Source organism: Formica exsecta, unplaced genomic scaffold (assembly GCF_003651465.1).
Source record: "Formica exsecta isolate Colony F162 unplaced genomic scaffold, ASM365146v1 scaffold20, whole genome shotgun sequence".
Classification (NCBI taxonomy): Eukaryota; Metazoa; Arthropoda; class Insecta; order Hymenoptera; family Formicidae; genus Formica; species Formica exsecta.
The window spans coordinates 15,826-41,551 of record NW_021849298.1 but is presented as its reverse complement, the minus strand read 5'-3'; the positions used below and the strand labels follow the sequence as shown (position 1 = coordinate 41,551).

The following is a 25,726-nucleotide window of genomic DNA, read 5'->3' as shown; positions in this document are numbered from 1 at the left end:
AATATATAATGGATATAAGGTTATATATTATCATGGGATAAAAAAATTTAATTAATTTGCATTAAAGTTATGCAAGATCTATTTCCGGGAAGAGATATTCATTGGCAGGAATACTGTTTTATCTAAAAATATGGTATTTCTGCCCTATCTTTTTCTCTCTCTCCCTCTCTTTCAAATAAAATATCTTAATTTATATTCTTAATTAACATTAATATAATTTTAACGCATCCAATTTATGTCAATAGCAGATAAAAAAAATATAAAATTAGTAAAATAATTTTTTAATTATAAAAATAAACGTAGAGATTATCTATAAATCGAGATTTTAATTTGCAGAAATTATGCGTACGTGTCATCTCTTCTTTACAGCTTTTGTATTATCAAATGTCGAAGACACGCCGTGCGGGAATTTTATCTCTGACGATTCTGAATTCTGTACGCGCATAAAGAATGCCATTAATCAATTTATGCTACTGCAATAATAAGAAACTCCATCGAAACAGTACCGGACGACCAGTGGAATACAAATGGTCGCTCCACCAACAGCGCGTTGCCAGCTCTGAAAATGAAACGTCAGAGTCTCCCAGGGACAATTTCTCCACGTCCAAACCGGTCGACATGTTCGACAGTAATCTCAGCCAGCTCCGCGGGGTAGATGGCGTTCACCCCAACCCCCCTATACCTTCGAACTCTTCTTACGAACGAAGTGGCCAATCACAACGAAATCGCGTTTTCCACTGAAAAATTCTGCCGATCATGGCAGTTGTCCCGAAGAATTTGGTTCACCATTGTGTCCGTCGATGAAAATACGAATTCTGAAATGTTCCGCACGATCTCGACATGATTATGACAACGAATCTTCTTTCTATCGCTTATTATCTCGGAGACAGAATCTTCCTCAATCTTCTTTGCTCGAACAAATTGCAGCAGATATCGTAATGGAATTTTAATGATATTATAATGATTATAAATTCAATATTTTCAACCTACATATTATAATAATTTTTAAATTGTTTGTATATATTTATAATTTAGTTTGTTAAAAGTTGCCATAAACTGCAATCAACAAGATCTTAATGCTACATCGTTGTACTTCAAGCAATAAATATTGGGATCATAATTAGAACCAATAGCAATAGAAACATGCATATGATTAGGAAATAATGACTGCAAAAAATTTCTCTCTTCGATAGGAACAAATTATTTTTTTGTGATCCAATTACTTTTGTACGGTGAGATCCTTCCTTGTTTCCGTAAAGCGACCGCAGTATGACCCGTGTGCAATCTGCAGCGCCATGTTCCTCGATCAGACAAAACCTCTCCTTAACTTGAAATCCATCTTATCATTACCGGAACTCTTGGATATCGCCGTCTGGGAAGTTTTTGTTCTTCGTAAAAACCAGTAACTTACATCACATCGAAAGGAAATTACGTGGTCGCGCTTCAAGCTTTTCATGAATCGATAGTTCGTTTCTTTCGGCTCTCTAACGGCGATATTATAGTCGTTTCTGTCTATTGTGACGTAGTGCCTGGTTTAAAGTGTTAATCTCTCAAACGTTTCCACTCTCGCTTCGATAGATGGAAGCGGAACAGACGAAGGAGGAGGGACGGAGGGGTTGGTGCCTCTGGTTTCCGTTTCCCGCTGCAAGCCTAGTTCCTGTGACGCTCAGCCACACGTAACTCGCGAACAATGCTTCGTCCGGCGCCGCGAATAATATCGACAACTCCATTTATACTCGGGCGTTGCCAAAACGACCAGCCCGAGAAAATGTCTGACCATTACTCGGCCCGACGGGCGCTAACCGGCTACGAGTTGCAGTACGTAGCCGAATCCGCGTTCGAGGGCAGCTTCCGGGAATGTTTGCCGGCTTTATTGAAACTGTCGATCGATACCCTAGCGATTTTTGCCACCATTATATCGTGAACGTAAAAATAACGATAGCCACAGGATAGGATTACGTACTTCCGCGTTTTTAACGAAGATTGCTTCAAATTGTAAATTGAAGCACGTTGTTACGTAATTTAGTAGAATCATAATTTTATCGTAGATACCATTTTTTTTTTTGTACAGTTGAATAAACCTGTATAGTATATGAGAAAACACAATTTTTTTCTTTAGTAAAAATTTTATTATCTCTATACGCGTTCTTCAATTTTTTAAAAATATTTATAATAAAAACCCTTAATTTTTAATCAGAAATTACTTATATGTGCCTTAAAGCAATCCCCTTCGCCATCCCTTTTGGTTTAGCTTCCAGTCTTTTCTCGTTCGAAGGAGAGATACAGAATTTTAGACTTGTTCGGTATATCTGATTTATCTGTCCCATTACGTAACCAACTCGCTCGTGAGCGGAATATTGTGCTGCTCGAGAGTCCGCATCGTTTCACCGATGTCTCTTCCGAAGTATCGAGAAAATGACCGCGAGCTATGCTTTCGACTTGTTCTCCATTTTAACTGCCGCATTTATACGTTCACGATTTGATCGCTTTGTGATATCGGGGAGCGCATAAAGTCGCAACGTCAACGTCGTGTCAAGGGGAGAAATAGAGGAGGGTGCATCCAAGAACCTCGCGAAGGCGAACCAATCGCGATGCTCCTCTTCCTTGGCCTTATACGACCCTCGAATATATGATGCCATATTTTGGCACCGGTGCGAGTCGTTTTATATATTTCGTATGCATGTGCTGTGCTATACTGCTAGGGTGCCACGTGATGAAGGAGGATGGAGGATGGGGGAGGAGGAGGAGAGGGTTGGCGCGGAATGATTCCGGAGCGCAATGGGATCGAACGGGCATCTTGCGTATGGAGTTCGGACTCGTCGTTTCACGCTGCATTCAAATTGTATTTTTCCCTCTTCCTCCCAAAGATAACTTTCGATATTCGATTTTCATTCCACGATCGGATGGGAAAGCGATCGGAAAAATGACCGGGATTGCATCGAGGCCGAGCTCTCGCATGCGCCATATATTGCCATTAAGGATATCCGGAAAATTACGAAAACTTTCGAAACACGCTTGCAGTTAAATAAATATTCTTTTTTTCACGTGCGCATATTGCGCAATTTTCCCGTACTGAAAAAAAACGATCGAGGCAACTAGTTTTAAAGTTTTAAAACACGAACTGAATTATATTTGTTGCAACAATCTATATAATTTCAATATTACAGATTATCTTAATATTTATGATTTTCTTAATGTAATTTATATATAAATATTTTTATTCTATCAACTAGTGAGATTTGAAGACAAAGCTTTATAATTCATATTTAATTTGCTGATATAGAAAAATATAAACTCTATTTCCAGTTTACTTTTGATTGGAAAATAATGTATTTTGCAGTTTGATTTTCTGACAAACTGCTTTGCGACGAAGCATCTTGGTGCATGTTTAACGCTCCCATTGCTCCAAACGATCGAAACTTCAGCAACACAGTCAGCTCTTCCGGGTCTGCTGACATTGATGTAGTTTCAACATTATGAAGAAAGGTTGCACAGCATCAGCTCGGGGGCAAGCACAATAATTGCCCATCGCCCATGAATGCTCGATATACGCTCCGCGTTCTAACTATGAATGGTCACAATGGTACGGCAAATCTACGGAACCGCGAAATACTAGTCAAACCATCGCGAGAAGTCGCGCATAATTACGCGAGGCCTTTATTCCTTGTCATGATGTACGATCTAGATTATGAATGGTCAATTTTATTGCTTCGATTGTAATGAACTATCGGCTTGAATCCGACGGGACTTGCAAAAAATTCGGCTACATCAGATATTTACGATGGAGTACAAAATAATACAATAGTAATGGATCCAGGAAGTAGTGCCAAAAATTCGCGTCCAATCATGGAGTATCTGATTGTGAAGAGATGAAGAGAAAAATATATAGATGCATGTTACGAAAATGAGATTTCAGAGATGAATGTTGGCGCGCACACCTTATGGATATTTCGAATCGTGCAACTTATATCTATATCTCTCTCCGTATCGTGAAGAATATTTATTTTTTCTTATGAACCGCGCCATTTTTTGTTGAAATTCACGCAGACTGTCTTTTTTAATTAATAAGTATCAATATATAAATCAAAGCTATAAATGACGCTCTTTATATTTTCATAAACATTTTAAATTTTATATTTTATTATATTTACGTTATTTTATTGAAGGCACATTTAATATACTTAATAATTAAGTAAATCTATATAAAACTAAATTAATTTTAAAATAAATTTCATACGTATTTTTATATATTTCTATGCTTTATATTTTAATTTGCTATTGTTTTCAAAGCCTTCAATTAAATATCGTTTTCATATATTTTTACACATTCGTTTATTCATGAATAATAACTTTAGAGTGCATATCAGCTTTTAATTACAAACTAGATTTTCTCGATATGTGTGGAACGCGTGCAAATGATATGGCAAACTTTCGCGTAACCTCGTTTTACAGGAAAATATTGACCGCAGTAGTGATGAGGCGAGTTTGCTGTCTGTCATCGATGAGACTGTAAACGTGGCATTTAACCGTACCACGTTCACACTCACATTAGATAGCATTTCTCGCTTGCAAGACGATAGCCGCGACACGTACTTTTTCCATAAACTTTGCCGACACGTAATAGGCAAAGTTATCGCCGTCACGCGTCGATCAATTTCCACTCGGATGTCGAGTTATTGGCGGTAAACTCCGCCGGCTTCTCGCCGTTCCCGATAAATCGATAGCTTGGAGATTGCTATGATTAATGCTGTTCGTATTCACTTTCATGTTCATCAAACTACCGCTTGTAAAACGACATTTAAATCTACCACCCCTAAAATTTTTATCATGTAGTTTTCCGATCGCGCGAAATCGTATTCGATAATAATTTAATTTTTAGAACTGTTAACGAATAAACGAGTATTTTATATATCTATTCTATTTCTGTATTACTATGGATATAAATACTATTATCGATTTTGTTGTCATTTTAACATAAAAGCTCTGATTATAAAATACGTTCTAATTTGTCAAAAATCTATGCAATCATTGTTGCAGAAGAGAAAAAATTGTACATTATTATACATAAAATGTTCGATTCATTAATTATATCAATTCTATCCTCTAGAGATTTTATAAAATCCGCGGTCATTGAGCTCTGTAGCAGTCTCTTCGAACGCTAATTTTCTCGAGTACACTTTACGTACATTACAATTGATCGTAGAGATTCTGCATCGGGCATTTCAATTTACTAATGAAAACGAAGTTTTCATGGCACGCGATACACTTTTTACTAAAACAAATAAAATTTGATGCAGAATCTTAGAATACGTACAGTTCAAATTATTTGATTATTAATTTTATTCGATAAAAAAAATTTATATATAAGTTTGGAATATATATGAGGATCTTAAGATTTTTAATATCACGCCGCAAATATTATAAATATTTCAAAAATTTCTTAATGTATTGCGTGAAACTATATCAAAAGACTAAGAAAATTAACACCAAGTATATCGATATTTGTTACTGGTACAACGCGATTAAAACTCATTTCGAAAAAGTTACATTATCGCGAATCTCCAATCGATCTTATCCGAAACGAAATTTCTTTCTCTACGTGAGCAGTTACAACCATGTACGTCTCCTTCACTACACGCACTCGTAACCGGATCGGCAAAATTACTAGTGGTCCTGAGATGCACTTGAGATTCTCCGATTTCGCATCCGATGCAAGTAAAGGTAATACGAATCCGTAAAAGTCTCAGACATCACGCTGGAGAAGTCATGGTAGCGATGTTCTTCGTATAGATTCTCGTCGCATCCTGACGAGCCGAAAACTCGTTCGGACAGTACCTGATGCCAGAGCCCGGTGCATACCTTTCCTTTATACATAACCGACTCTTTCGATTTAAAGTTCCGCGGCGTCGTGCACACGTGTGCCACGGTGTGATAACACTGTCACTTCGGTATCGTCAAACTTTCCTACGTGCTCCATATAACATTGTCGGGCTTGATATCCCTTATAGTTCCATGTTGTTTCATTAAAACTTTGCGATCCTGCCGCTATAGTTTTCTCTTCTGAAACGCGCAGGTAATGTGGTACCTTTGACTTTCAAATAGAGATACACATGATATAAAATCGCGAGAGAAATTGTTTGAAAGCAAATACATTTGCTGTATTATACATATTACTCTTCGTTCTTACAAACTTTTTATATTAAAACAATTGAATATGGAATTACAAATATTATTCTTCGTTATTATTCTTCGTGAATTAATTAATATCGCCATAACATATGCGTTGCATGCTGTGACTTACGCTATCACTTTTAATTTCTTTTTCTATACAACTCTGTTTAAATAATAAAAAGTCTGAGTATAGCTCGTTATTCTTTTAACCCGTTTGATGTCAAGCCCAGAGAAACTGTTTTCGACAACAAATTGCCTGTTTTGAACAGCGTGCAAACTCTCGCGCCATCTGTAGAACAAGAAGCCTTAGAATAATTAATATCAGCGTATATTGACACGCACGATATTCTGCAGCATAAAAATCGCCACGTCCGCAATAATTAATGAGAAGCAAAAGAGTTCTTGCATCGATATATTATAAAAGCTTGCTTGCCTTATTCAGCGTTTTATAATGTTTTTGCTTTTCGCTAAAAATTTATGAAAGACATTATTAAATTTTAAAGCTATGCTCTCTGAAGAGAGTTCTTCAAAATCAGCAAAAATCTTCAGCGATAAACATTGTAAAGAGTCATTATTCACGATGGACGATGGTCTTTCTATTTTCAAGTTGTTAGCGCTGTAATTTATTTTTTATTATATTATTATTTTATTTAATATGCAGTGATTACAGATATATATTTATTTAACTATTTTTTATAAAGTATTCAGCATAATCAATAAACGAAAATAATGCTTTCATCAATACATCTTTCGCAAAACATCTTATTCAACCATCATGTCTTATTCATGTCTTATTTACCATACTACTTAACATAAATTACTTTGTGATTCATCCTAATTAGCAAAATATCCTAAAAGTAATTCCAGATAAAAACGATAAAAGACTGAAATTAAGTAATCAATAGCGTGATCATTTTATAGAAAAAAATAAATAATGTTTTAAAACATGCAAAAAGTACATTTAATTAAGCAATTACAAATGAAATTTATACAGAAAAAATATAAAATCCTGTAAGATATTTTAATTATAACTGACATATTTTATTGACAGGTATTTTGTGTAATTCAAATGAAAGTGATCAAAGCATCGAATGTTTGAATGGCAGGTGTTTGTTAATTGTACTCACGTCAGTCAGCAACACGCAACCATTCGGATAAAAACATAGCAATAAAATTGGAGTATTATTGAATCTATCGTATTTTGGTTGTCCTATACATTTATATGGCGCGTCCGTACTCTCATTCCCACATACTTTTCCGACATTGCGCGAGTTTTTATGGGACGATAACGTTACGACAGCGAGAGCGAAGGGGGCGAATATCCACGACGTCCTGATAATTTGTCTTGTTGCCACCCACCCACATCTGCCGGCCCTTGAAAAAGGACAGGAAAAGTTGGATGCGAATCGATAGTCAGGAAAACGACGTATCGCCCCGCGGGATTTGTCCTCTCTTCCCCACGTTCATGTCTCTCCATGAAATCTCGATTGTTACTGCTAGTTTTAAAAGAAGCAATAAATGTTGATATAAGAAGTTTTTATAATTCCGTCAATGAATACTGCACATTACAAAAAATTCAATCTACTCACTAATTTTTATCGTACAATCGAGATTAATTATGAAACTATATTTAATCTTTGCAAAAAATTTCAATTGAGTTTTTATATAGATTTTTATTTTTAAAATACGATAACTCTGCAAATAATGTAACATTTTTACACACATAACTCTCTAAAAGAAATTCTAATTTTAAATTTAACAAATTTTTAAATTCTTTCTTTAGTTTTAGATACATATTTTTCGTATTTACTAAATACGAAAAAAATTGATATACAAAAAATTTGATTAAAACTGTATGAAAATATATCAGCGTTTCTTAGAATGAAACTGAACTTAATAATTTTAAGCATAGACATATGTATTGATCGGGTTAAAAATATTATATTCCGATATCTCTCCTATTTCATTTTTAACATCTGTTTCTGCTCTAAAAAAAATTAAAATAAAAAGCAAATTCTCGTGTAGCTTTAATTTTTACATCTGTTTCTGATCTGGAAAAATTAACATAAAAAGCGAATTCTCGCGTAGCGCTAATTTTAAAATCAGACCGAGTTAATTACTCGATAAAGCTTGTCTTATTTCATACTTTGTCTTTCATTCTTAAATATTATCGCGAACTTCAGCGTACGTATTAAATTATGTATTGAATTTTATTCCGCCGCCCTGAAAGACGAAACTGCACGATCATCCAATTAATTGATGAATAATTGCGTATTATGCTCCGCTACTGAGCGCGTTTCGTCGACGCAGTTTTTTTTTTTTTCTCCAGAATGGGGTTCGCGAAGATTCCACCGTTATGCAATTCAGGACGATTCATTGTCGAAGTGTAAGGACGGTAGAGGAAAGAAATGCTTCCTTATCTCTCGGAGAATCGACGTTGACGCTCTCATTCCTATCTCTTTGGAATCACCGTAATTGGCTTTATTAACCGAGTCCTCCCTTCGTATCCAATTTCAATTATCGTCCTTGGTATTACGCGCGCGATCACTCGCTGCAAGCGCGCCGAAGAGTCTTTGTGTCTTCGCGTATTTTAATCCCTAAATTATAGAACACGTAATTACAGCGCTCCCTCGGATTCGCACAAATTGTATTTTGAATATTAAAACTTCGCCGTATAATTGCCTGTTAGTATTATCGTCGATGTTGCATTATTGCGTTATCGTTTGCTGTTATTGTAAATTAATTTTTCTTTTCTTTGTTCTCGTTTATGAAAAGAGTATTTATTTCACGAAAAATAGTGTTATTACTTAAAAGACAATGTTTAGCAGGTAATTTTTAGCAAAAATAATCAAACATTTAAAAAAGATATTTTTTTTTGTAAAAAATACTATGGAAAAAGAAAATAAATTAATATCATAAAATATCATAAATAAAATCAGAACATTATATTAAAAATATTTTGTAACTACAATGTTTTTTATAATATAGAATCTCTTTTTAAAACTTTATTATTTCTGTAGAAATTTCTATATTAACATATTTAAAAAATTATCATTTTACTAACTGATACATTAATTATTGTATGACAATTTTGATACTGTTTTTTTTTAATGTGGAATGCCAAAGAAAAAAAAAATAGGATATACACTAAATGTGATTATCTCATGGATTTATCAATTTATCATTTATTATTTATATCATTTATGATCGGCATCGAATTTTTTTTTTTTCGTTGTCAAGAAAACTCATTTTTAAAATATACATACGCACATACAGAACTTATACATGCGGAATGAATCCAGACATCGTGAACAAATGTATGTTATATATACACATATATATATGCTCGCTCCGCTCCTCTTTCCCACTTCTTGATAATATATCGAATCGAGAAACTGCCCAGCTGCGTCGTACATCGCGCGCTTCCCTTTCCTTCAAGCATGCCGCACATGTATTTCTCACTAACCGAAGCGGAACTGACCGAGCATATCGATAATATAAAAAGCCAGTTTGAATGATAGCAGCAAATCGGTTTGGACATGTTTTCTAAAACGAATGTTATAATCTAATATATAATAAAAAATGCGAAATATTAGAACAGCATGAGACATTTTCGAATCATGTAGAAATTAATCTAAAGTTAAGTAGTGATTTGTGACATCATTACTATTTTTATAATTCAACATTTGAAAATGTGTGTCACAGCCATGTTGAATAAAACATAAAGTTTTTTACTTAATTATATTGCAAAATATTTACGTGACATATTTTCAACGTTGCAACATGATATACTGTAGGATGCAACAGCTACGCTAATTAGCATTACCGGTGATGCTTTTTAATAACATCGCAAACACATAATAAAAAAGAAATCATAATTCTGCTATTCGCATTTCCACAATAAGTACAATATAAGATATTACTATAACACACAGGAGCAATTGCCCTTTCCTCTCAATTTTCCAACTTTCTAGCCGGATGACTTTTTAACAATTCTCGAAAAGTGAATTAACTCATAAGCGTTATTAGGTATTTAATAAGGGTACGTTAATGTCTGCGCGGACACAGAGGATAGTCGACGAAAGTACTGGCTAAAGCCTGCCGGATAAAATTTCATCTAATAACCCCGATTAAGGGATTAACCTACATTATCCGACAAGTTTGCGCAGCAATGTCGTTCCGCCTCGGGAAATTTTGCGCCTCGCAATTTCGCTCGCCGCAAAGGTCTTTCCGTTCTCCGCCTTTTTTTTCTTCCTCTTCCGCAATCTCGGTCGGCAGTAACGTTTCTCAGCGCGAATCGCGACGTACTTTGCATCCTTCTCGCGATTGATTTTCTCCATGCGGAGACTGTGACTGAGGTCAAAGGTCGGGTCGTCGATCGTAAGGAGGCTGGATTCTCGCGACGCACATAAAAGTTAAAGAATTCCCGCTCGCGTCTCATCTATCCGTCAGTCTATTCAGCCTCCTGGCTGTTTATTTCCCCGAAATCCGCTTTTGTGGCTCTCCAGCGTGACGATACCGGCCATCGCCGAAAATGAAACAGAAAATGCGATTAAGGCGCCGCGGGGTTTTACTGTATTTTCCGCTTGCGCATTGCTTCTCCTTTTTTTATCTTTCGCTGCCGTCCGATAACTAAAAGGATGCTGAATCTGATATGTATCTGTCAATTCCATTTCTCGAATTATATCTCGTGCATAGAGCCAGCAGCGCAACATATCCATTGTGTATGCTTTCAGTTTTTAAGTTCAGTATTTAATTTTTCACGTAGACAATATCATTTTTATTGACATTGATAACAGAAAAAAACAGTGAAAAGTATTAAATGTTTTTTTAAAGATAGTATCAGAAATTTAACTTTTTATGAGTTAATTTGCTATATTATTATATAAGTATATTATATATATATATATACGATATAATATATGATATAATCCTACTTTTATTTGAACTTTAACGCGTATATCAAATTCTTCTTTTTTATTAAAAAGTAGAATTTTTATCTGTTGTCAATTACTCTGCCTTTCGTATTTTTTCCTCTCGAAGTGCAATCATTGATCATAGTGTAATTTCGCTTTGGTAACATAATGTCTCACTAAAATATAACAACTGAATAATTAATATTCTACAATATTGACAACTAGCAATATATTGCTTGCTGTACAAAACATTTTGAGCTTTTTTGCAATTCTACGCTTTGTTATCTATCGCGCGTAACTAGCAGATTTGCCTTGCCAAAGTTCTAGTACTTCAAATAATGGCGTACTGTGACACATAACGGGAAACGCCCAAAAGTTATTGGCGGACAATGCGGACAATAAAATGCCAAAATCGTCAGGCCGAAAAATAACAACGCATTTTTGCGAGAAAGCTATTGTGCTGGCCGGCCAATTCCGCGGCACATTTTACGACGCGTAGCTGACAGCCTATTTCTCTTCCGTTCATAAATGCGACTGCGCTTTATGTCCCATCATATCGGTCTTTTATCATCAATGTTTTTCGAAACAGCAGCATCGCTAGTTTAATTACGTTTCAATGAGAATGCCTTGTTGAACGAAGGCTCAATTGATTATTCAATTACGGCAATGTCATCCGAAATGCTGTCGCGACTGAGCTTTAAAAACTTGGCCACTATTCACGCAATACATGTAATTCGCGTCGCCGCTGCCGTGGCGCGTAAATTTCTCGTGACACTCGTAACTTTAACACGGAAGCGTAAGTTCCGAGCCCATGCGGAGCCGCGTAAATGTCGGTGTAGCCGGCTGTAAATAAAATTATTGCCGCTACGAGAGTGAAACCTCGCGGCTGAGAAAAGTTCCTCGTAAAACTCTTGCCGGAGATGGCACTTCGCTTGATAAACGCGTCGTTTGTGCGACGCGGCAATTATCCGAGCCAGAAGGAACGAGGCGTCGCCAATCGCGGCACGAATTTTAGCGAGGTATGCATGCACACATAAATGCGTACATAAATACAATAATTTATCGCAACAAAATTACATATAACAAGGCAACTTTAAAAAAATTTTTAGTAAAAAATTTTCAATGTGTGAGACAGCACATTCTAGTACTTATTAAATATTAGGCTATATATAAATATGACTCTAAAGATATATATTAAATATCATATGATATTTTTAACGCTCAAAAGAATTTAAGATTTGTTTGAAGGGGGATTAAAAGTGTTATATATATTACAAAAAAATAGTCAAATATTTCAAAAATTGTAAGGATATAATTTTACGTTAATATATGCACACTGAAATTCTCTAGAAATAAGTGGCATGATAGTTTTCTGTTCGCGTCATGGAAAGCAGAAAAAGTATTTTCTAGCAAAAATACTTTCTGCATATTTGCGGCAAGGCTGTAAAAAGGAAGCACCAACTAGAGAGGGAGAACAATGCATAAACTTATTAGAGGGAAAGTGGAAGTTCTGCGGGGAGTACATACGACGTCCTCGGGGACTGAGAGAAAAGTAACGATGAACACGTGGTATGTGGTATGCACGGATGCTGCGCTGATGGTAATGATAGTACTTGAAGAAAATAGTCGGGGTGGATACCGGTCGGGAAGGAGAGAAGCGTAATACAGATCAGACGAGGATAGAAAAAAGCTTGCATTAGAGATAGGCTATTAAGACATAAGACGCTAGCTGGCAGTCATTATCTTTATCAAAGGTTAAAAGAGATGGAGAGAAAAGACGATTTGTTACCGACAAAGACGCGCTTTATCATGATAGACAAATTTAATCTATTAAAGAATAAATGTTTTTATATTTATAAAAAAAATTTTTTTTTAATTTTCACAAATTTATGCATAAATTAAAAGCTTTTTGATCTTTTTGTCGGTCACTAGTCAGTATAAAAGATATAGGTGTTAATAATGTAATAGATATTGAATATAATAGTGAAACACACAAACTGTCAATAGCGTTTTGAATGATATAACATTGTGAATTCAATTGTTCCGCTTTAAATTCGGCGATAGAAACAGTTTCATATCAGCCGTCTCGCGTGAATAATTTCACGCGAGATCATTCCCAAAAGTATCGTATGAATATCGAAACCAACCACATCCTGCCGATAAAATGCGGCCCCTCGGGTCAAACAGATCGCCGAAATCGTAGGATCGGAGAGAAAAGAATTGAACGTTTTTCATCGCGTACGCGATGACAGTAATATCGAGCCCATCCCTTCGGGCGTATTCGACGACGGTTTCTAAAGTTTATTGCGAGGGAGTTGCGGAAGGGGCATAGTTCGCGGGCTTCGTTCTTTTGACACAATTACGAACTCGATCCCTTATCGTCCCTCGAGAGGGACGCTTCTCTCACACCCGTCCCTTTTCGAGGACAGCGTATATCGCTCGGCGTTTCCGGAGATGGAAAAACGAAAGCCTCGAAAGCTGAAGAGGCAATACACGGCCGTCGAGCCGCGTCAGTGTTAACTTAGGACAAATTGAAAGCACGAAGAATGGATGGGGGCTAACTTCAATTTAAGTTTCCGCTGGCTCTCGTTCACTTTTACTCGAAGCATAATCGGTCGTCCATCGCCTCACACGCGAAGGGACTTGTAAAAAGAATTTTAGGTATCATAGAAGGGAACCGAATAATCGAAATGGCGCGATGATATCCCAATGCAAATATTCGCACGATCTCTCTTGAGAGCCATTTTATAGTCGCATTCCATGGAAGAATATTATTTAAGCTTTTCAACCCTCGATGATATCGATGGCTGGAAAAAGATGTTCAGAGTGGTAAAAATACAACGATAACAGTGTAATATTCTTGCTTGAACTATGTTTTTTTATCAGAAATTTGATTGTATATTATCTTCTTTAACGATATTCGATTTTGCAACATTAGTCTATCTATTTTGATAAATTAATCGGGTTCTGATTAATATTTTATTCACGTAAGGCTAATATTCAATTAAGTCTAGGAATGATATTTTTCGTGTTTCTGACGCTTTATTCACTCCAGAATATATCAATTTTAAATTTTAAATGATTTTGAAATCAGATCCTCTTTTTTCTCTGATTGCACAATTTAAAAAAAAATGTTTTTTTAATTTTAAAAAGAGATAATATTATTTCAGTATTATCACATATATAGAACACATCACATTGTATAAGGCAAAATAGAAGTTTAAAGGGAGAAGGAAGCAATGAACATGCATGATAAGCAGCAATGACAAACATGAAAGTGGTGTAAAAAATCATTCAACGAAAAATTGTTAATCCAACATTTTGAGAACCGCAGGAGAATCACTTCGATCATTTTAATTCGTACAGAGAACAATGAGCAGATAACTGCTACCATCTATTAACATCTTGAAACAATGGCAACGCCTCGTGGACGTTATCACGGCCTCTGAATGAGCTTTGATGCTTATCGCCTTAAAGTACGAGTAACCGAGTGAATCCTCGCACGGATAGCGTCAGAACTTTCCGGGATGTATCGTTTCCCCCAAAGGTATATGATTTTCTCGCGCCACGTTTCCTTTCCCTTCCCCCTTCCTTCTCCCACCTCTTTCTCTCTGCTTTGCCAGAAATTTTAACTCAATGTGTGAGAATTCATTGGAAAATATTTTACTCAGATCATTGATTATATCAGACCAGTACAAGTGATTTCATGCATTATAATCTCATGGTGATTTGCAAAAAGAAAGATATGCAATAAATTATGCAATGTAATTCTAATATATCTTGGCCTCTCATTATAAGGCAATGCACGGCCTTAACGAGAAGTGCGGAATATCTCTTTCAGATATAATTGTATATTATCAAGCATTAAACGATCGAAGCGAACTATCAAAGTTAACACATTACGAAGGGTTTCCGACGCGACCTGTTAAACCGACGAAGATGTCTTCGTTTTAAACATCCCCGAATATTATGCCTCTAGATTTCCTGAGACTTCCCCTGAGGAGTTTGTCGCACGTCGATATACGGAGCATGTCTGCAATCTTGCGGTAATCGTGACACGTACATTGAGTAGTTGCTGTTATCCAATGCGCAACGTCGCCGTCGTCTTCTCGGATTTCGGAATTGGAAATTGATGAATTAATTAGCAAGCTGTTATGTTCGTGCGCGAACGTGAGAGAATAATTTGTTGCATTATAATCGCGCGCATGGTAACAATTTCAGGGATAGATTCCGAACAAAACTTTTCCAAGTGAAATTCATTTAATGCCACGACGAATATCCGCTCTTTGCCTGATCGATTCCTCTCGCATGCATTATTTGTTCGTCTAAATGGAACGTGAACGTAAATTGGAGCAGCCATTGGAAGCTTGGCTTAGCTCATGATTTAACGATAAAGCATTGCAGTAAGGTGCTATCGCGTGAAAATTTATCGCAATATCGAAACAAAACAATGTTTTCTTTTTTTAAAGATGTTAGCCTGCATTTTTGTGATTCTTATTCTGTAGAAAATTTTCTTCTTGTACGATGTTTTACTCAGTAAATAAGTTTAATAATTGATTGCTACGAAGCGGATTACTGCTGCAACAGTTTTTGTTTTCAGTAAATTATAAAAATTTAATTCTGGTAAATTATAAATTTTAAAATAAAACCAATTATTTTGTAAATATATATATACATACAAATTGAGATAATTAAAAATTATTCAGATATTTATAATTATTTTATATTACATCTTAAAAATATACAAATATAAATAAAAAATATTTATAATGCTTTCTAATATAAAATTGATAACTTAACGAAAATAATTTATTTGTTAATATATGTAAAATTATTAATTAAATTTCTCTACACACACAAATAGACAGACATTGTGCGTAGAAATTATCATGAAAATCGCCGATAACAGGAAATACGGACCATTGAACCGTAATTTCCTTAAACGACGGATAATGTTCAGCGAGGAGATTCAAATCCGTGTCGTTATCGATCTAAACTTCGTGGCGGACAAAGTGCAAGCCCTCGATTTTAAAGCGAACGAAACGACACCGAGTCGTCACGAGGAAATTCGTTACTTTGACGATCGTTTCCATCGAAGTTCTTTCCAACGGCGTACAATGAAATGAATCACGTTGCCGTTATAGGCAATCGTTTGCGATTCATTTAACTTGCTAAGAGATTCTTTCCGGTAACGTCGCGGTACGTTTAGAGTGTCATTCGGGAAAAGAAATTTTCTCTGAGAGGAGACTCATTTTCGACATGCCTCGTAGTTGAGCGCAGTTCGCGGATTTCCATTCCACTTTCCTTACTCAAGTTTGTCGACTAGCGATCGTTAACACTCTCGTAATCGTTGTCGCGAATACGCACCGTGAAACCAAATGGCGTGCACATCGGCCCACTCGAACATTTTGTTTATGATATTTCTCCTCAATTTCGCTCTATTCTGAATGCACAATTTGCACGAGAATTTCAGTTTGCGTTACAAATATAATTATAGTATTTACTTTATTATACATTTATGATATTCTGCCATATAAAAAACAACTTAAAATAAATTTGCACATTATGTGATTGTTATAATTTATTTAGTATAGAAAATGAAAAAAAAAATAAATAAATAGAAAATAAAATTTAAATGTTGAGAGAATCGTATCAATAATGAATATAACGAGCATGATGATAAAAAAGAAGAGAAAATATTTAAAAAACCAGTAAGCAAAATGTTCGGAGACACTGAAAATGTGAAAGTACTGATGAAATTAAAAATTATATCAATGTTGCTATATATATCATTAACAGCCTGTAAAAAATTTAGTTTGTTTAATCACAATTTTTGCAATCTAATTTCAAATTAGAGGTATTTATAAACTATAAATAAACCTCCGAGGAAGAGAAAAATCTCTCCAAAGTCTTCATTTTAGTCTAGTTTCCACAAAATTTCTAACTTCGTTCGCTTTCACAGGCGCAATTATGGCATGTGGATCATGCGTGGCATGTCACGCAGCCTGCACGCATTTGCATAATTCGGATATTAGAACGACGCCATCATAAGTGCGTAAAAATATTTAAAAAAAAAAAAATCGAGCGCTGATAGGAGCTCGTAGATGTCCCTCCGTCATCCTTGCGGAACAAAACAGGATTGACGGAAGGACGGCAAAAAGATTCGCCGCAGAGGCAACCACATTCAAGATATTCGAGCAATTTCAGCCGTAGGAATATTCATGAACGATGCTGTGGCTGCTTGCCTGTACTGTTCCGCTTCTATTCACTCTATACAGATCATCCGGTCGGGAGCTCGCTCTACATAGCAGGAGATCCGTGCAAATGAGATACCGTTGAGAATGAAAGGAGATGGTCGATGGACGATCGCTTGCCTTGAAGTGGAAAATGAGCCAAAAGAGAGAAGTAGTAACCGAGGTTAAACGGCGACATTCACGCTTCAATTATCTAAAGTGCGTAGATAAAACCGATGATATCGTGCAATTTGTCATAGAAACTGCCAATCGTTTTGAGCATTTGCTCGAGATGACGAAATAATCAGACACACGAGTGAACAGAGGACAATAATGTCCTTTTGTTTTCTTGTATACGATTTATAGTTATTCGTACAAATTTTTTGAAATATCTTGCATATATGTACATGAAAAATTTCACAACTTTTTACATTAATAAACATTATTTTATTATTATATTATTGAATCTGAATAGAAAGAATAAGATATATACAATGTCTTCTATAACAGACAGAAAGAAGGAAGGAGAAGATAGCGGTATCAAGAAATAAATTATACTGGATTATACTGGATTTTGTGGTACTTTCTAAATTCGCTACTTCAATCACTAGAGTAATATAGGAGTCTAATCCAGCCATAAAGAAAAATTCAAGGACATTTGCGCTACCACCTAAAGCTCTGAGCCTTGTTCTTGCGTAATTTATTTTACAAGTGCCTCGTCCAATTCAAGCAAAATTTTTCTTCGTGGCAAAAAGTCGAAGAAAAATAAAGAAAATCTTATTTTGTCAAGACTTCAGAATCTCGTCCGATTTTCTGACTCAGAAACGCTAACTCGCAAAGCCGAGACTTTATCGCCAAACCTCTGTAGTCGAAGACGAGAGGAAATTCGAACTGTAGCGAGCGCGAAACAATTTGCGAAATCGCGATCACCTTGAGGCTGGGAAATCGAAAACCCATGATTGCAATTTGTGCGCGCGAGCGTTGTACACATCGCGGTAACATGACTACGGACTGCTTGCATTCTCGTACGACGCCAAGTTTCTGAGTTTCGATCGCATTGCATGTCTCACCGAATTGTTTCGCATAAATCAGCGGTATTATAAATCAGTTTTATTAAATCGTTATTCTAATTTATCATCAGGTAATTGCTGATTACTGTAAAACTAATTGTATTAATAACTAAAGAAACGCTCTAATATAACAGAAATAAAATCGAAAGAGATTCAACTGTGAAGGATATAATTTTAGATTTAATGTTCGCACACAGTAAGTACGGACTCAAATTATAGCAAATGTTACAGCTTTTGTTATAATTTTAACTCCAAGTTCCTTTCTATGTATAAATTTAAAAAATGTGTAAATCGATACGCGTTGATGTGAAAAAAATTGTATCGATATTTCCATGCTGATTCAACCGAGCATGTTTAAAAAAAAAACAAACTCGAAACACAATATATTCAATTACTACAAAATTGAGATTTTTCTATATTGGAACATCAATTTCTGGTGATGCGTATTATCGTGTCTGCATTGTTTCATCTCGTCTCGTATTCATCTCGTGGTTAAATATCGATATAGTCTTTCGTACAGATTGTTTAATTTTGTTATCGTTTATTGGTCATGGTCGAACACGTATTTGATTTTTCATTAGCAGCTCTAATCGATATGTTACAAAATCTGGTTACTAGTTGCATCTATTTCAGATTCTTCTAATCCGTAAACGCGCGGTTAAAAAAGTGTAAATAATTTTAGAAATTATTTTTCTTAGAGCTATTATATTTTTAATTCTATATAATCAAGGTCTGTTAGCATCTCAAAATTTTTGTCAAACAAGAATCAATTTCCGATTCATAAATAATTCATACATAAAAAAATGCTATAATAAGCTAGTCTGTTATGAAATTTCGATATAATTCTTAGTAATTACGATTTTCACAGTATTTTGTATGAATATAATCTACATGAAAGAAAGTCATACGGCATCGATTAAGAAGAGATACAGCGATCGCGTCTGCGATCGCATTTAATAATGACTCTCACTAAAGACGTCGGCTTATGTCACGCAATCGATGCACATTCCTTTTGTTTCGCCCTCTCCTATTACGGTCACCGAGACCATCTCTCACTATTAACGAGGCAGAAGGCGCCGGTAAACAGAAGAGGGCGGCAAATGTCGGAGGTGACAGTAGTGCTAATCGGCGATTCCCCCATCCTCCCTCCTCGGGTCATCCCTTGCACCGGAAGTGTCACCGAAGGTCGGATTTACGACCGGGAACAGGTTTAGGAGGAGTCATATATTTAAGGTCGTATATTTCGGTTCCAGAACTTTTTTAGAGATTTATCGTTACAGTAATATCTATCACTGCGTTTGTGCCAAAGAAGAGAGACAAGTCTAATTTTATACGGTCCGTTTAATAATATTTAATCGCACTAAATCATTCGCTACTTTAAAATATAGATGATCGATAAATAATTATAACAAACGCGATGTCACAAAAGCATGTTATATGAGGATATTGCCTATAAAAATATTGCGTTAATTGGATGTGAATTTAATAAAAAATAAAAGTGACAATAAAAATCAAAATTTTTGAAATGTTTAAAAAATATACAAGAACGATCATAAATCGAGCGATTATTATCTCGCACGCTTTCTATATTTTCGTACACTTTTGTATTTTTTCCTTTCTTCAGATAAAATTTTGAAAAACATTTGCCTTGTCAGTGTAGATAGAAAATATATGTGACGCGAACAAATTCTATATCCGTCATCAGGACGTCATTTGTCTTCCATTAAAAGTCGGTCATTAGCTTACATACATTAATACTTTATATCTCACTCAATCAAAAACCCAGCAGCAATTTCTACCAAAAATATCAATCTAGTTTATGAAAACTGTTGTCTTTGATTGTGCTAAATATTATATTTTATTATCGTTGTGCAAGTTTAAATTTCTTATTAGCACGTCATCGATCAAAAAATATCCGTCAATGATAATTTAAAAAAAACAGAAAGATTGATTGCACGCACGCGCGCGGATAAATTTGTAAAAACAACGATGGCAAAATCGATTACGATGGTATGGATGATCTGTATGTCGCTATGCCTTTCATATACTAGCATCTATCAGTCCTGACTCGCCACCCTTGAATTTTAACATGCCAGAAACAACGATGGCAATGATGAATGCGTTGAAAAAGCACTATAAAAGACACTCGTTCACTTGACAACTTTAATAATGTGTGTGCATTCTCGTGATCGAAATAAAATTGTGAAGGACCATTTAAATGGAAATTTACGCCGTTAATAAGGTACAAAGCTTTTAGCAAACGCACAAAAAGTGCCTACCATGGCAACGAAGGGTAGATTTATGATCGCGGTAGGAAGGGTGGCTGCGCCCCGATTCGACAAAGGTTAACCGGTTCGTCTGTTTATTTTCGTTGCAGGGCGACCCATGGTTCATCCACTAAGTCAGAGTGTGACGGCAAACGAGGGTGAGCCGCTGGACATTATCGTCGAGTTCTGCGCCGAGCCGAGTTACACGAAGGTTCTCTGGATATCGGAGGAGCGCGTGTACACACCGGATGCACCCTCTCACGACGGGGTCCGAGCTCTCGCAATCGAGGTAAATTTGCATGTCTTGCTGCATCAAACATGGCTTGCATGTCTTCACAAGATTCCCTTACTCGCGTTCAAAGATTAACGTGAAATTCGGGTTACATAAATATACTTGATCTGGAATTATAGATTATTCGGCAATAGATTTACGATCCATTGAATTACAGTGCGTTATTGCATAAAAATAATTTAGTTAATAGCCAATTTTCATTTTTTCTTCGAATAAGAAAAGATTAAAAATTGTGAAATGATATTTTTGAGCGCAATAATTGTCGCATATTTGTTCATAATGCTTTTAATTGTAAATATATGTTAAATACATTTGCAATTTTGAAATGTTAATGATGAAGAAATTATAATACAAGGAATATTAGTTTAGGTATATTTATAATGTTGTTATCATCGCTGTAAATGATTGTTTATTTATCTCATAAATAACATAAAAATAAATATTTGATTACTTTTTTATCGGTATTAATTACGATGACTTAATATTTGGTCGGTTTGTTTTCCTCCGCAAAATAAATTTTTTTTTTTCATGAATCTCTGTGAGCGAGTTAACTAATATTGCATTTCCCAAGCGCGTTTCATCAGTTATATGTTTCCACTTTACAGAAGGGAAGTAATTACAAATAGTGAATATACAAAAATTGCTACTTGCAAACTTTACATGGAAAACAACAAACGCTCTGTAACAAAACTGAACAAAAAATACGTTGATTATATATTGTTTATAAATATTTATTTCTTATATTGTAGCAATATTTAACAGTTAAATGTAATGAAATATTTCTTTAAATATTTACTTTACCCATATAAAGTTTTACGCTATATCTTTCGTTGCAATATATATATATATATACAATACTCGAGATACTTAACTAATTAATATTTGTATCACAATCATAGAGATGCAATAAATTATGATTATATTATTAATTATATATTAATATACAATGTGTATCACTTTTTATTTATGAATTTGGATTTTTCACTCTACTCAAAACTGAATAAAATAGCAAAATTTTAAAAAAATACGCGATTCGACCTATTTTGAATATTCATCCAGATGATCTTTTTCTGCCAATGTCGTGCTTTTGTGCGCTACAAAAATGCTGCGCGAAGATGTGATTTGCGCGTTCGCTTCACGTGAAAATCCGTCATCTTTTGTAATGCGGACACGAATTATATTTATACATCCGTTCGGGGATTACACGCTCCCCGGAGACCCGTTTAGTCCTTTGACGCGAAAATTATGCCGCTACCCTGGTGCGGACGTTCGCGCGATATCCGAGATACTGCAACACGACTTGGCCATGGTAGGAAGAGAGAGAATGGGAGAACTATGAGAACTAGAACAGCCATGGTCGCGTTGCGTCGCGAAAACGCGCGCAAACGGAGGGAACGAGATGAGAAGGAATGCAGAGATATGGCATATAGTGACGGATATTACGGGACAGATACTACGGGAATATTATGCAAGGACCGGCTCGCGCACGAATACATACGCACGCTTATTTCATTTCCGCAGCCGGCAAACTTCTTTTTTCACGCCCGAGCGGAGACAGAATCCGCGAGATAGTTGCATCATAAAAAGGACGGATTAACCATTTTTTTTTCAGTCCCGCCGGCAGGACCGGGCGGGCGCAAACAATGCGACGGAGCTTTGCGAGGGATTTGCCGATGCACCCGATGTTGCATTTGTTTTTATTAACATTTGATCCTCTTCGCTTCGCTCGCGCAGTCTGATTTCGCGGTGCGAGTAACGACTAGCTTGGTCGATATCATTGAAAATTTCAGATTTTATTGGGAAGCGCGACGATGCGGGTAACAATACATGTGTTGTACACATTGATACACGCACAGTGCTCGTAGATATAATATTTTGGAAATACATCTTATAGATTATATGTATAGAACGTTCTCGCTCGCATTACTATCTGTAGCGGGCTTCTCAAACAACGCGTGGAAATTAAAACAAGCATCGGTGTTAGCGATCTATGTAGAAGGGAAATATAATACGTATCGTTAAAAGTGATAATTCTTTTTAGTCGTATATAGTTTTTTTTTAATCATCGAATATTGTGATAATATTATCGGATATTATTAAGACACGCGCGCTTTTTTCACGATATACTTTGAACGCAAAATATTTTCATAACACCACTTTTATACATATTGATCTTCTTTTCGCGCAAGTACTTCAACTGAAAACTGTACATATCCTACAGAGAGAGAGAGAAAGACAGATAAGTCTTCTCAAAAATTTTTGCATGATCATCAAATATTAAAAATGACTCATTTATTGCTGCATCATGAAATACGAAAACTGCAAATACATAGCAAAATTAATTGAAGCCGATAAAATATTTACATTTTTATGATCTAATTATTTAATATCAAGTGTGTGTGTATGTATATAATTATTAAGTGCGGCTTTATTGCACGCTGTTTAAACAAAAGTGAAAAAGTATTATGATTATATTATTTTACACAAAGCCATAAATATGTTTACTCTATTTCATATAGTTTATTTTTATTTTTAATTGTTATCGCGAATAATATTTTTTATATTGCAACCAGAAAGAAAAATACCATTGACTATCTATGCTTATTTTGTTTATTTAATATTATCTCTCTCGCATATTTTTGTGAATAAAATCAAATCCGAAGAAATTACAATTACATTATAACAGAAGAAATATAAGGATAAAAGCAAGAATATGTTTATATCGGAAAGGAATTTTAAAAAATCTACAAAGGCGGAAAGAGGACAGAAAATCAGAATAAATAGCGATAGGTCAAAGTAGAAGAAATCTCAAATATGTTATCAGATAAAAATAGTGAAAAGCTGAAAAATGAGAAACGAAAAATAAAAAGAACACGACAGAAACGAGATCAGAAACTCACCAAGAGAATAGGTTAATATAAGATAAAGAAACCGTTGAAAACCTCGATAGAAAAATCTCGAATAGGCAAAGAAAATAGAATATATTAGTAAAGAAATACTGAGCACAGTAGAGGCAAACGGATGACGGAATAGCACGAGAGCGAGAAAAAAAAACAAAAGTCGGAAAGAAGTTAGAATGTGTTAGCGAAGAAAGTTTGAACAAACTAGAGAGAAAGAGAGAGATGTTATATGTGTGAGAGAAGGAAGACGATGGTCAAACGAAGAAGGAGAAGGCACAAGCAAAGCCAAGATGTCATAAAGAAGGCAGAGATGGAAAAACGCACACACAGAGATAGAATGAGATGAAAGTAACAAGAAAAGAAAGGCGAGGAGAAGACGTAGCAAGCTAGACGGGAGATGATTCTCAAAGAGGGATAGAAGGAAAGGAAGTTAGAGAAGGGAGAGGATGCGGACAGAACTCGTGAATAGAGAATACAAGTAGAACGGGTCGACGGATGGGGAGCACGAGCCTCCGGATGGAAGTCGAGGAAGGAGATGGAGAAAGGCTGAAACGCGAGGTTAAATGGAGCAAGAAACTGCGACTCCTTGCATGCGAAAAACTCGCGAAGACCTTCGCGACGACGACGACGACGACGACGACGACGACGACGACGACGATGACAACGACGTCTGCTCCGAATTGCGGCGACAAAATATCACCGAGAAACAGCATTGGTCTTGTCGGTGAATGGCTCGAACCTGATTCAATTACGCAAACGTATTTCTCTTCGATTCCCGGCCGTAACCAATAAAATGGATGCGCGAGAAAAACATCTCCGTTGCTTCGATATTAAAAGAACACAATGACAAACCGTGTATATTTGATCGGAATGAACGGAGGTCTTTTATGAAGACGTTGTATATATCCTAGTGATGTTTTAGAATAAGATGGAAAGCGGAAGCGTTGCATCACGCTTGCCTCGATATCACAATAGCAGAAAAATATCAAGTATATATACAATTGTGACATTTACAATTGTTACATTTTGTATCACATACATCCAATATATTTCTCACGATTATAATTAGTAAAATATTTTTAAATGCATCTTTAGTAATAATAAAATCTACGCAATGAAAAGATGACACGATTAGCTATGAGCTAAATATGTGATAAATAAATCTTCTCAAGTTGTGCCAATAATCATCAAGAGATAACTTATTCTTTTTTTTTATCTTTCTACGAATCATTAGTATAACTTTCCTATTAGGGCCAATTATCCCATAAACCGGAAGTTCCTTGGACCTACGACCGGCTTAATACGATTGATTTTTCCATGAACAAAGAAAGGAAGTCGAAGAAAGAGGAGTCATTATAGATACTAATGCGGGAAGTAATAAAACGTATTTCAAAGAGGAGGAAAGGATCGAGAGGGTGTGTGTGTGGACTGAGGGGGAGGGAATCTCTAAGTAGATAGCTCTAAGAAGAAGGAGTCGAAAGTAAGATGGACAATTGAAGCGAGAACATGAAACGTTGCCGGAAGTTTCCAGTTTCCTCCGGCCGGAAGTTTTACGTAAAAGTTTAATCGTAAAGACATAAAGGGACACCTCTGACTCGATAAGGGGATGACTCTGCACGACTGGATGGACGTTATCGAATCGCGAGTTAATGAGCATTATGCGATAAAAATGTCTCGGTCTGGAACGTGACCTGCGGCAACCAAATCTCAGTGGTTTAAAACGCCATGAAAGCGCCATGAAAACGCTCTTCACAAAGATCCTTGCAAGCTCCGTTTCATCATCATGAATTGTAGCTGTCGTCGTTACCTCGGTTTAGTTAAAGGAAACTTTCGAAATTCTCTCTAAAGCGTCTCGACTGACATCTCCGGAGGGGGGG

The 25,726-nt window shown here is 35.8% G+C and overlaps 1 protein-coding gene across 1 annotated transcript in view; it reads left to right on the top strand.

Moving 5' to 3' along the window:
* Window positions 1–25,726, top strand: part of LOC115234583 (irregular chiasm C-roughest protein) — a 335,002-nt gene that overhangs the window by 306,573 nt on the left and 2,703 nt on the right. Inside the window, 1 exon segment of the mRNA XM_029805764.1 lies at window positions 20,768–20,946. Coding sequence (XP_029661624.1) covers window positions 20,768–20,946 — 179 coding nt within the window.